This window comes from Pempheris klunzingeri, chromosome 13, assembly GCF_042242105.1.
Source record: "Pempheris klunzingeri isolate RE-2024b chromosome 13, fPemKlu1.hap1, whole genome shotgun sequence".
Classification (NCBI taxonomy): Eukaryota; Metazoa; Chordata; class Actinopteri; order Acropomatiformes; family Pempheridae; genus Pempheris; species Pempheris klunzingeri.
Window position 1 is genome coordinate 2,037,687 of NC_092024.1, and position 12,785 is coordinate 2,050,471.

The 12,785-nt window shown below is 44.4% G+C and overlaps 1 protein-coding gene across 1 annotated transcript in view; it reads left to right on the forward strand.

Annotated features, from left to right (window-relative positions):
• The window catches only part of runx3 (RUNX family transcription factor 3), a 47,948-nt gene extending 39,209 nt beyond the window's left edge, over positions 1-8,739 (forward strand). The window contains exons 7-8 of the mRNA XM_070841944.1: positions 1,024-1,098; positions 5,718-8,739. Of these exons, the coding sequence (XP_070698045.1) occupies positions 1,024-1,098; positions 5,718-6,199 (557 nt within the window). The 3' untranslated portion in view covers positions 6,200-8,739. The remainder of the gene's footprint in view (positions 1-1,023; positions 1,099-5,717) is intronic.
• Positions 8,740-12,785: the final 4,046 nt, after the last annotated feature.

A 12,785-nucleotide genomic window follows, 5' to 3' on the forward strand; every position in this document is an offset into this window, starting at 1 on the left:
GCTGATTTGGGCCTTTGCAAAGGAAGTGGAGGAGCTCCAGGGGAAGCACAGATCTTACACATGCTGAGCCCAGTGCGGCTATAGGTGAACAACCCAGCGCCACCCCCCTCCCTCTGCTTCTGGCATCCTTCTAAGTTCTAATTGCCACTACAGGAGGTTAGGAGTTTACTATATTGCGGTATCTCAACAGCGGAGGGCCGAGTCATAGTGATACCACATGGCTGACTGCTGCCGTCATTAAAAGTAGAACACCATGAGAAACAAAATGTGGTTATACGATATGCAGTTGTCTGTCTTAATGGTGAAAACATTAATCTATAGTTGGGGGAAAAAGTTTTGGACAACACGCAACACTGTTAAGAGGCATGTAGAGGAGACTTCTGTACAACCAATGTGCTGAGACTGCTCATGTCCACAGAGCTCCGTGCACGCTGTCTTGTAACAACTGCACTGCCTCAGACCTAGAGCAAACAGCCCCTGTTTGTGTCAGCCCTCATGCGGTGTGGCCGTTGAGTGTGAAGCAGGGTCCCACGCGTTGGGCCAGTGGGTGCTCGACCCTCCTTCACTTCCTGACAGCTTGGCTGGACAGGCTAGCGAGTGTCCTGCACTTCACAGGTCTCCACTGCCCCTCCAGTGTCTCGCCTGAAAGGCCCAAAAATATCTCCCATGCACCCATCAAGCATGTTTTTCCAAGCCTGGTCTCACTCTGGTGAGAAAACCACCCCTCCTCTTCCCAGTCTTCACTGCTCAGTCAGCAGAGGCCAACCTGTGACAGGAAGACACATCTCCAAACCGCCAGATGTCAAGACAGTTTTGACAAGTCTGTCATGAAGCGTTTTCTTGGATCGTGCTTTAAATTTCTATGGCACAACCAGCGACTTCCTCACCCTGTACACGTATACACCCCACACAGTTCTCTGGGTACCACAAAATTCTCAAATGTTACATTCCTGCTCAGACAGAATGATTTCTAATAAGCAGATCCCAGTGTTAACCTATTCTTCATAATGTGTGTTACACCAGCCCTGTGGCAGGAGCAAATGGACACCCCCGCTCTGAAGACATGCAAGGTGGAGGAGGACCTGAGACCATGGCCAGGTGAGACATTGCAATGCTCCTCTTCCCGCCTGTTTTATTATGCCACTTCTGTGGAATTTTGGATACACTTTCAAGCCTTTTTTTTTCCTCACATAAATCTCAGCATTTCCTAATTTGACCCCAAATTGGATGTGAATTTGAGGAAAGCGTGTATTCGTGCATATCTGTGCTATCACTGTTGTCGAGGGTGTCTGTTAGTTGCACAGACACAAGACATAATCATAATTTATTTTGAAAAGTAAACTCAGCTTTTCAAATTGAAACAAACAATACTGAAGAGGAGTGGAAAAGGCGGGCATAACACAGGGTGTGCCATTTGTTGTGACAATTTTGGACTCCGTTTCGTTTTGCCCGTAGGGCCCTACTGCACCCCACAACATTCCTCCAACACCACCACCCTCCTCGCCGCCGCCTTCTTCTTCTTCTTCTTTCTTCCCTCCCACTCCTTCTTTCTTGCATTTGTTTCTTGGCGATTTGGATCTTTGCTGCTGTCTAACGGCCCCCTCAGTCTCCTATCTGTCCCCTACCCAGAAACCACCACACCACACCAGACGTGCTGAGTCACCCACTCTCCAGAGAGAGAGGACTAAAAAGACTTTTAGATTTGGCTCACTGATCTTGCTCTCTTTTCTACAATTTAGCAGATACAACAGAAAGCCTGAAGCAGAGTATTGAGACAGGGGAATTGTATATTTACATATGTTACTGCTTGTGTGAAGCAGAGATTCACTGCAGAGCAAAACATTTGCGATCGTGTGAAAAATGTGATTGACAGTGATGGTTAGTGAAAAGCATATGATACCGTCCAAACTTAAAACTCTAGGACATCCAGATAGAGCGGAAAATGTGTAATATATGACGATGATGATGATGCTACTTGTATTCATATTGCTTTGTCCTTACAACAACAGTATACATGGTCTAGGGTCAGCAAAACACACATCACTTCAGTGGCTTTACAAGGAAGTATCATCTCGCCCATAGAAAAGGATGTACTTAACAACAACAACAACATTAATCATGTCGCCTTGCTTGTTGATGCATTAGGAAAATCTCAGGTTTTTTGTAATCACAAACCTCCTTTACCCATGCTTGTAATGCATGTCACAAGTTGTGGACATGCAAAACCCTCTGTGCCTACATGATGAAGTGCCTACCATGGATGAGGCTTTGGGCCTGTTGGCCGTGGTGCCACAGTCCAGAGGTGATTATCATTTGCATTTGACATGATGCTCCGGCCCCAAAGCCTTGCTGCTTAAAAAAACACCTGGAGATCATTTGTGTTCATTTGGGTCTCCTATTCTTTAGCCTGTGTGACTGCAGCACCAGCAGTGGCTTTTTGTTGCTTTGTCACGATCACCCTGTTCAACGACTGCTCACCCTCATGGCATCCAGTCCAAACCACCCAATCCTGTCAGTAAATGAAAGAGGAGATCTCTACCTCTGAGAGGAGCTGTAGTGCGGTAACGTTTCATTAGAGATGATATGAGGGAGAGCACAGTGCGTCTTTACGCAGTGCTGGACCAGCTCTGGGGTTTTCATCTCCCTTTTCCTTCCCTCCACTTATTTGCCTGAGACACCATTCCCTGGGCGCTGGCCGTCACAGTTTGCATCAAGCCTGAGTAAACATTTCACAGGTGAGCGTCTGGATTTGCATCTCCCCATCACCGACCACCACATGCAGACACACACACACACACACACACATAACACTGCGAACAATTACACACACAGACATGACCGCCTCAAACTTGCCCTTATGTTAACAACCAAAATCAGTTTCTCCCATATGCAAATGAGGCAAACCTCCCGTCATATCTGGGTTACACGCTTGACTGTGGACTAGTGGACTTCTTGAGCAAAGCAGAGAGGAAGAAGAGGACAACTCCACCCTGAGTGTTTTAGAATTAAAGAAGTGCGCTATGCTTCAAAGCTAGACAAGGAAAGAGAGGGCTGGAACACTATGTTCTCAATAAAAGCCCTGATTCCCAGCTACCCGCTTCATGGACTAGGAACATCACAGACAGCAGACTGTGCCAGCTAACCCTCTGGGGTCCATCCACTCTCCTGTCCCTGCAATTTAGTCAACACGTTTCAGATGAGCCTAATGGAGATCATGTGTGGTTTTGGGCTACAGAGGTTACAGGCAGCTACTACTAGGCTCAGTTAGGAAGAACCATTCTGCCAAAGATACACCACGGTTACCACAGCCACAACAGTGAAGCCTGTACTTACACTGGGTGGGGGAGGGTGGGGATGCAGTAAAGTATGCAACATGGCTAAGAAGGAGAATAAGCAGGCTGCAAAACTTTGCTTCTCACTTACAAAACAGTTAGTAGAGCCCTCTCCTCCAGAGGGAGCTACCGTGCTGTAGAGAGTTTAAGGTGGTAGCAGGCTCCTCCTGGCTCAAAGCCAAGAGCTTGATACTGCACAAGCCCATTAAGGTGTTGTGATAAGTGTCCAGTCCAGTTTCTCCTGACAGAACACAGGAGTCGATCCCCACCGCAGTTTAGCCAACACGTTTCCACCAACTCCAATTAAATGGAGATCATGTGCGGGGTGGGCTGCAGCAGCCAGAGCCATCAAGTCCCCACGCCACACATCCCCTCCCCAGCCTCACCCTGTAGCCTAAAATTAGCACAGACAGGGAGAGATGAAGGGACAGAGAGAGAGAGAGAGAGAGAGAGAGAGAGAGAGAAAGAGAGAGAGAGAGAGAGCAAAGGCTTTTTGGGAGTCCGGTAGGAATTAGTGGGCCGACTCCACTTCACCCGAATCAACAGCAGCTGAGGGCTTGGATTTTCCTCGCGTGAAATCAGATATGCAGCCTGACTCCGGTGCCTGGTAGACTCTGGAAAAAGAAACAGCCCCCCCACCACCACCAAACTCCCTCATCCCAAAAAGAAGAGGAAATTCAACAGCAGAAATGTGTTGTTGAAAAAAAAAAAAAAGAATAGTATAGCAGGGGCCATGGAAATTGCAAAAGGAGCGGATTTTTTTGTAGCTGAAAATGGACCCAGTTCTCCAGACATAGGGAAAAGACATTTCAACAAGACTGTGGCACGCAAGTTTGGCATTCTCACCCCTCAGGGCTGTGGCGTGCAAGCGCTTGCTATTTCACAAATACAAGCTCTTTTCTCTGCCATCCAAATCCACATTTTACACTTGCAGTCATGTGGGCACATTGGACCCATGAAAGCCACATGCGGACAAACAAATAACCATAGGCTGTGGTGTACAGTGAGTGTACAGTGTGTGTACAGTGTGTGTACAGGCGGCAGGTGTGGATGGAGCGTACTATGTGTTGACATCGGCCATGAGAAACTCTCCCTAGGCATTGTGGCACACAACCAGGTTAAGGGTGTTTACAGTTGCAGAGTATGTCAGCCTTACCTTCTTCCAAAATATGAATGTTATGAGCACAAAGACTCAACATGCATCACTTGTCAGGCCAGATAGTTTTAGACAGATTTACAGTTGCTTTTCAGTGACAAGCATAAACAATATGAACCGACCTGTGAGGAAATACAGAAGATGGTTTTGCCTCAGTCACTTTATGCTCACAAACCTGATGTACCTCCTTCTAACTCACACAATGTAGCAGAGATATGGAACATAATTGTCTCTGTACCAGGATCCAAACCTAAATAGTACAGTAGATGGCCTAGTCCTGCTCAACTGCAGAACTGTGAATGGGTTCATAGCTCAGGAAGCTCAGGATGTACCATCAGCCAATAATACTTCTCAGCTAAGTGAGAGGGGCAATATGGTGTTTGACTTAAGTTGGTGACAGTAGCAGCCCCAAATCTCAGGTAGGAAACCTGCCAAGTCAAACCTTTAACCAATATCTCTATTTCCCCCTTTGTCAGCTGAATAAATTAGAAAGTGTGCAGTGAAACTGAAGTCCTAACAGCAGAGTTCACAGTGCTCTGTTACCTGTGAGATTACACTTAGCAGTTAACTCTGACAGGTCCTGGACTGTGATACACATTAGTTTAGCGGATATTCACACAGAAACACTCTCTTTTTTTTCTTTGTTCCTCTTCCTTCCTTCCTTCCCTCTTTCCTTTCATTTTCCTTCTCTGTCTCTCTGTGTCTCGGTCTGTGTCTGATTGCGACCGTCTGCCTCTGTCGTCTAAGTATGATTTATGACGAGTTGCACAACAGCGCAACAAACCATCAGTGTTTATACAAAGCACCCCTCAGGACCGACAATGTGTCTTTTCATTGCGCTGAGAAAGACAGAATACTGTACGTTGCTCTCCTTTTGAACGAGTGGTAGGAGGGCCGTAGCGAGGGGGCCTTTTCATAACTTCAGTCTTGTGCACGGGGCTGTGGGATGATGTGCTGTCAGTGTTTGATGACTGTTATTAAGCAAAAAATGTCTCAGTTCATTACTTTGAGCAAACATTTCCATGGACAGGCATATCGCAAGAAATCTGAGCTCAGAATTGGGGGTTTGGGGAAGTTTGCTGGTCTGGAGATGAGGGTCGTTTTTTTAGAATAATAGAAAATGAGAAATCTCTGAGCCCCTTGTTTCGTAGTCGCAACAGCGGTTTTCATTTATGGCTGAATGTTTGTTGACTCTTTCAAACCTTTTGTTTCTTTGTTTCTCCCTACAGGGACTACAGATCTCTTCCAACAGAGGACCACCTTCCCGTCTCTGTCGCCGCTGACTGACCCTCGCTTCTCAGACCCCCGCATGCACTACCCCGGGGCCTTCCCCTACTCCGCCAACACCTCCAGCACTGGCATCAGCGGCCTCAGCATGTCAGCCTCTTCTAGATACCACACCTACCTGCCGCCCCCCTACTCAAACAACCAAACCCAGAACTTCCAGTCCAACTCCTACCTGTATTATGGCACAGGCTCTGGATCCTACCAGTTCTCCATGGTGGCGCCTGGGAACACCGGGGGCGAGCGCTCTCCCACCCGCCTGCTGTCCTGCTCGGGGGCCACGGGCGCCGGGGGGACCAACAGCCTGATGAACCCGGGCCTGAACACCCAGAGCGAGGGAGTGGAGGCCGACGGCAGCCATAGCAACTCCCCCACTGCCATGAGTGCCTCAGGCCGTTTGGATGAGTCCGTCTGGAGGCCTTACTGATGGACAGACAGATGGACAAGCAGAGGGTGCAGGAGAAGTGAGGGGGGAATAGTGAGGAGGATGATGAACAAAAAAGATGAACACTGAAAGAAAAAATAACAAACCAAAAAAAGAGAAATGCTGCATGTTTGTCTTTTATTTCTCCGGCACTCGCTTTAAAGACTTTGTGCGTTTTACCAACTCTCTCAAGACTTCCATGTATTTTGTAAATTTTGAGTAAACTCCTGCACTGTGCTAAAACGTGTACTCTTAAAAAGGACTATAAAAGCCATACAGGTTCAGATGATGGTGGTAAAACCAGAGAAGCCATAGTAATGTTTCAGGATCATTTGTATGGTGTAAACAGGTACTCATTAAAACACACAGGACAATGGCGATATGATCAATCAGTACAGCAAATGAACCGAAAAACCACAGCAGACATTCATCAGAGAGCCTGTTGAGACTGATCCAACTCACTTGGTAGGTTGGGAAGAGCAGTCGGACTGGATGTTTGCTCACTGAGTGACTCTGACATCCTTCCAAGGCATGGCTGCACTGCTGTAGCAATTGGTTCCTTGAAGCTTTAATTTCTGTAAAATTTAATTATGCAAAAATATTGTGTCATTTGTTAAAAAAAAACAAAGAAAAAAAAAAAAAAAAACATCCTCAGTTGCACCCAGGGCTGTTTCATGTGCTAACAGGACTCATGCAGTACCTTACTGCCTAATTTATTATCCAAACGGACATGTTAGCCTTTGGTGCTATGAAATGCAGCGGATGTTTCAACACAATCGCTGCATCTTTGTGAGAAAAGCATTTTTATCTGCCAGGACTCACATGATTAAGAAATGAATTCTCCTCTGCTGTGTCACCAGTGTATCAAGTTTCAACAGGACAATGGCTGATATTTTGAGGAATGTAAAAGACTTACGCAGAGGGGTGTTTATTGGTTTCTTTTCCTGCAGAAATATTTCAGTCTTGTTATGTCTACTCTTTACCATTTCTTATTCAAGCCCTTTTCTGAAAAAAGTCCTAGTCTGGTATTTTTGAACTGGATGACAGTTTACTTTTGATATTTATTTGAGCCAAATTGTGGGGAAATGTGCGCATATACCCAACATCCTTAAGCATTTCTCTCTACCTTTCCTTTTATATATATATATATATATATATATATATATATATATATATATAAGTATACACAGTATATAAACCATATTTTGTTGTTAAGTATAAATTTGGAATTTGTGTAATATATTGCTACTAAATTATAAAAAACAAAATCTTTAATGTAATTATTTTGTCTTCCAATGTAGCTTTGATGCACTAAAAACTTTTATTCCTTATGAACCACGCCCAACAGATTCTGTTAGTGAGATGGTGTATCTAGAGCCGTAATCTTTTAAACAATTTCCAAATTGCCTTCCTGCGCTAAATAAGCCATTCGCTTGATTTTTGCACTATGTTTGAACTTTGATTTCTCTTTTCTGGTTATGTATTTACAAATATCTGAAACTCTGCCGAATTAAATGTTAAATATTCCTTCTCCTATATTTGCTGAACACACTTAAAGAGTCCTTTTAACAAGTCCTTCACCAAGTAATTAGTGAGTTCATGATTAGACACACACACACACACATTCCTGCGCCACAGGTGTGTGTGCGCATTCCCCCTGTCCGGAGGGCCTGTCCCCTGCAGTTACACATGAGATCTCTGCAGCCCTGGAGGAGGAAGAGTGTGGGGATGAAGTGCTAAGAGGAGGCGGTTGGGTCAGAGTGGTATCTTCTTACCAACACCAAGGGCAGTTATGCAAAAAACCCTCCCTTGTTGTGCACAGGTCCCTTTGTTCTGTGTAATCAGTGAGTGCTTTGAAGCCTTTATGGCCGTGATTCTGTCATCTCTGGTCTAATTTACTGATCATCAGTGCCAGGGGCTCACGGCTCTGCCAATACTTCACACAATCATCTGGGTATGAGCCGTCTAAAGGCATTTACAGCAGGTATCAGGTGTCTAATATCTACTAGAAAATTGTTCCACAAGAAGGAAGCATTCATGACTCTGAAAGATGGGGATATGTTTGCTGAAAAAGTGAGATTTCATTTCAAAGTGAATAGTGATACGAAAAAGGCAGCTCAGGTACAAATAAGATATGCAAGATGTTTTGTGGATCTCACATAGAGACCGTCTGCCTTATTCCTCTTTTTTAACAACCTAACAATGTCTCATTCCTATCTCCCTTTGATTTAGAGGAAAAGCGCGTTTCCCTGCTCTCTCCTCTGGAGCCTTGACACAGTAGAGGACCTTGCTTTATTATGGGCAAAAGTCATGCAGCTAGAGAAACCACATGTGTACATATATCTGTGTGGTTCCTTCAAACAAAACCAAAGATCTTCACAACTGCCTGTAATACTGTCAGGATGCTAATGATGGGAAAGATGTGTGGCCTACGAATCAAGTCTTGACTGATCTCAGATATCGTTCTTTATGCAAAACTAGGAAGCCAAAATGTACAAGTGTGTTGTATTTTATTGTCTATTGGATTAAAGAGCACAATGTTACTTGTTTTCTTCTGATTTCTTTTTACAAGATGCCGCCCCTTTTTCCCTTTCATATACCAAAATGTTAATTCATCTTGCTCCTGTTTATTTCTGTTTATGCTCAAAGCATGTACATCTGAAACTGATATGTTAATTTAAGAATCTCATCTATGTATGTAATGATATCGTTAATGCTTCCATATTGAGTGCTTGTAAAGTTTGCGGATAATGTAGTTTTTAATCATTTTAATTAAAAAAACATGTGTCAACCTGTCTTCACCAGTGCTGTTAATTTCCTAAAAAAAAAAAAAAAAACTACTTTAATAAGTTTAATTAAAAGGAACTCCAGGAGAGAGTTATGCCAACACATGATTTTTCTTTCAGCTTAAAAGGCACCACCTGCCCTGTTGAGAAAAACCACACCTACATTAGATTTAGGTTCAGCATTTATGACTAGATTCTTCAACATTATTCACTTTACTATAAAAACAATTGCATACCACAAGTGATCCCTAATTTTGAAACTCAATGCTCAAAAGTCTGGATTGTGAGGACTTTTATGGTTTAACGGTGGGGGGGTGTTAAGAGTGAAAGTGTTAAAGATGGAGGCACAGGGTATAATTCACCTCCACAAACCCAGACACCATCACATCAGCTGACAAATGAGCAGGAAAGAAAAAAAAAAAAAACACCATAAAACGTTCATGGGACCCAGGTTCATGCCAGCACATTCTGATCCAACAAATTCTGTTCTTCTTCTGCCTCTTACAGTAAATGCCACACATGCCACTGCCTCCATCTCATAACCCTGGCGGCTCATTTGTACTTTGTTCCCTTTAATAATTATCCTCTTCTCCTCCATTAGTGTGACTCTTGCTGGCAATTACACACACCTCTCATGGGTCTGAAAATGCCTCAGCTGTCAACACGGTGGCACCCACAGCGTAAATAAAGCGCAGCTCAGGAATCCAACACCGACCTGGCAACGTCCATGTTAGCGCACGTCGGCAAGTTGTCACTTGTTAAAAACAATACAGGAGAAGTTTGGAATGTTGGCCGTCTTTTTTACCAGCTATGCGGTTGTTAATTTATGCGCCGCTGATGCCATCTGTTTGGCCCATTTGAAGCCGAGCCACAAGATTAAACACTTGAGATGCTACCTTGTGGGGTGGTCTGATTTCAGATGTCTCATGTGGTTAACCTGAAATACAATACCCACAATTCCTCACTCTTAAACTAATGCCACCTGTTGATGTCCCATGAAAGGGCTTTCACTCGTGGACGCTTTGTTTTTCTTCTTCAAATTATTCTTTTATTTGCGCTCTCATGTATCTATACTCGTTTCTCATCTTTTACCCTTTCTTCTCATTCACTTCTACCCTCTCTTTCCTTCTGTATGGCTGCTGCTGTGTCTGTGTCAGGCCTTCTATGGGGGCACTGTTGGCAGAACAACAAAGCCTCGGGACACACACACACGCAGCCTTGATACACACTGTATTCAATTAACTCTGCACACTCAAAGCATTTCCACACACGCACAAGAAACTCACACACAATCCCCTGCTGACAGATCTCACACCGCCCTCCACCCAGGCAGCCTGAGCTCCACTTCACAGTGCGAGTGTATGACAGATCTGCGCCGTCTTAAACATTCCCAACTATTTCCTCCAGGTCTCATCACAGAGAGTAGCTCTCTGCGTCGCTCCTCGCTGATCCCCCACCGCTCAGGCAGCACAAAGAGAAGATGATAAGCTTTCAATTAGACCAGGCTCAGGGGAATTTTCCAGCTGTCTTCACACACTCTGTGAGACCCGACTCTCTCGTCCACATGTGGGGAGCAGAGGAGCTCTCATCTGGCTCCGTCTTTGTCATGGACGTACATGAGCAGAGCTGTTTTTTTCATCTTTTCTCTGTTCCCGCTATGCTGTTCCTCTTCCGAAAATTGTAACTCTCCAGGAAAGAGGGGAAACGTTTTCCTGGATGAGGCTGCTCGTCTGGATGTAATTGTACTCAAAGGCATGATGAATTGGTTTATAAGATGACATAGAGAATTGCATTTTAAGTGGATAAAAACATAAAGAGAACTGTGAGCATCACAGGGAAGAAAAACTAAAACAATGAGGATCATTGAAGAAAAAATACTTTGTCAAGTCAATCATTTGTTCAGATGAACAGCACAATGTCTTTTGATATTTCTCGTAACAAAATCCAGCCTTGTCCCTCACACAACATTATCTTCAATTAATCAGAAAGACCAGAAAGATTAAAGGGCTATTTATACATTCAAATGAGAGGCAGACAAAGAGATACGCAGGAGACAGAGAGAAAAACAGAGAGAGGGGAGAGAGGGAGTGTTTTGGAAAGAGCACAGAATCGTTAAAACCCTCTCATTTCTCATGAGCACAGTATCCCGTGCTGCTTCTGCGGTACCTGCATACGAAACCCATTAGGGCCTCTTCTGCAGCCGCTGACCTCTCCTCCCCCAAACCCGTGAGAAGGAGCGGGCTAGAACCGGCTTGGTTCGGGTGCCTGGTACATGACCAGAAGTCTATTTTCTAACCAGACTGGTGGTGGGAACAGAGGCTGCCGTCCAAAATCAGGGTTCCCACAGATTGACCGAGAAACACAGGGGCCAGGGGCTAAGAAACCGCCGGAGCTGTGATGCAACCGTTCTCACACTGATGACTAGTGCTGCCTCGCTGACGTGGAGCAAGATACGCAGGGAGAGACAAAGAGAGTGAGAGAGAGAGAGAGAAAGAGGGTTCTCCCAGTGCAGAGGAATCCCAGTGAAGGTAGTTTCTCATCCATGCTGGGTCTACAGAGACCGCTCTGTGTTGCGACACACCAGGCAGCTTGCCGTTCCCACAGTGGAGCACCTCTCCATGGGGCTAGGAGTCGGCTCCCGCTCAGACCCAGAGGATCACTGAGCAGAAACGGTCCCACTATCAGATCGATCTAGAGTGCTGCCGTAAACTTAAGGTCATCATTGTGTGTGAGACCGAGTTACTGTGTGACCCCTAAAAGATGAGATGATTCATGACCTGAAAACAACAGAACTACTGTGCATTTAGTACTAGTGAACACACCACTATACCACCACCACATACAAGTTTAATAGATTAATAGAGTTGAAATGAATCAACTCAATAGGATCAATGACTAATTGTTTCGCTGGAAAAAAAGGGAACATATCTGACAAGGTACCGTTACCTGTTTCAGGAAGTGTCTCTCTGCTAAGTAAATCTACCAATTAGCATCCAAATATAAGAAAGGCTCAAAAAACATGCACAAGGGGATGATTCATTTTTTATTTTTCCATCCCACTATATTGGAAATTATTCAATTCAATTCAATTCAATTCAATTTATTTTGTATAGCCCAATATCACAACAGAGTGTCTCATAGTGCTTTACAATGCAGATTTTCAGGTTATAGCTTGTGGGGTGTTTTTGTCTCGGTCAAACGTGTCGGTTCAAAGAATTTCACAGCAGGTAGCAGTGACACACGAAGCTTCCTGATAGTGCTGATAAGGGGGTGAATGACACTCAAAACAGTCCCCAATCATCTCATCATAGGAAATGAGACACATAAGAGTCAAAACCAGAAAAAGGCTTTTATGTTTACATGTAGACACCCATCAGACCACTGCATGGTGGACCTGTGGCCCTGACCATGGTTAGATGGTATTCTGGCTGAGACCACAGCAGCTAGCTTTCATTTAGATGCCCTAACGACTTGGATTTAGACTCTTGTCGTTGCATAATAACCGCAGCTTTTTGTGTCTAACCAATCTGGCCTTAATTTGATTAGTTAGTTGGGAGAAGAAAGCATTTTGCTACAAGAGGGTCATAGCATGTAGTGTTATTAGGATTTTTCGTTGACTGGAATAATAAAATGACATGCTTTTCAAAGCTTGATTTAGACATTGATTTGCACTTTGCGCAAGTGAAGCAAAAATATGTTTTTACTGAGAGTGGGACAGCTTCCCAGAAACAATGCCAGTTGTTTCCCATACAGATTCATGAGAATTGACACAATCTTTTTTCCTGTCCTTTTTTTTCTCACAG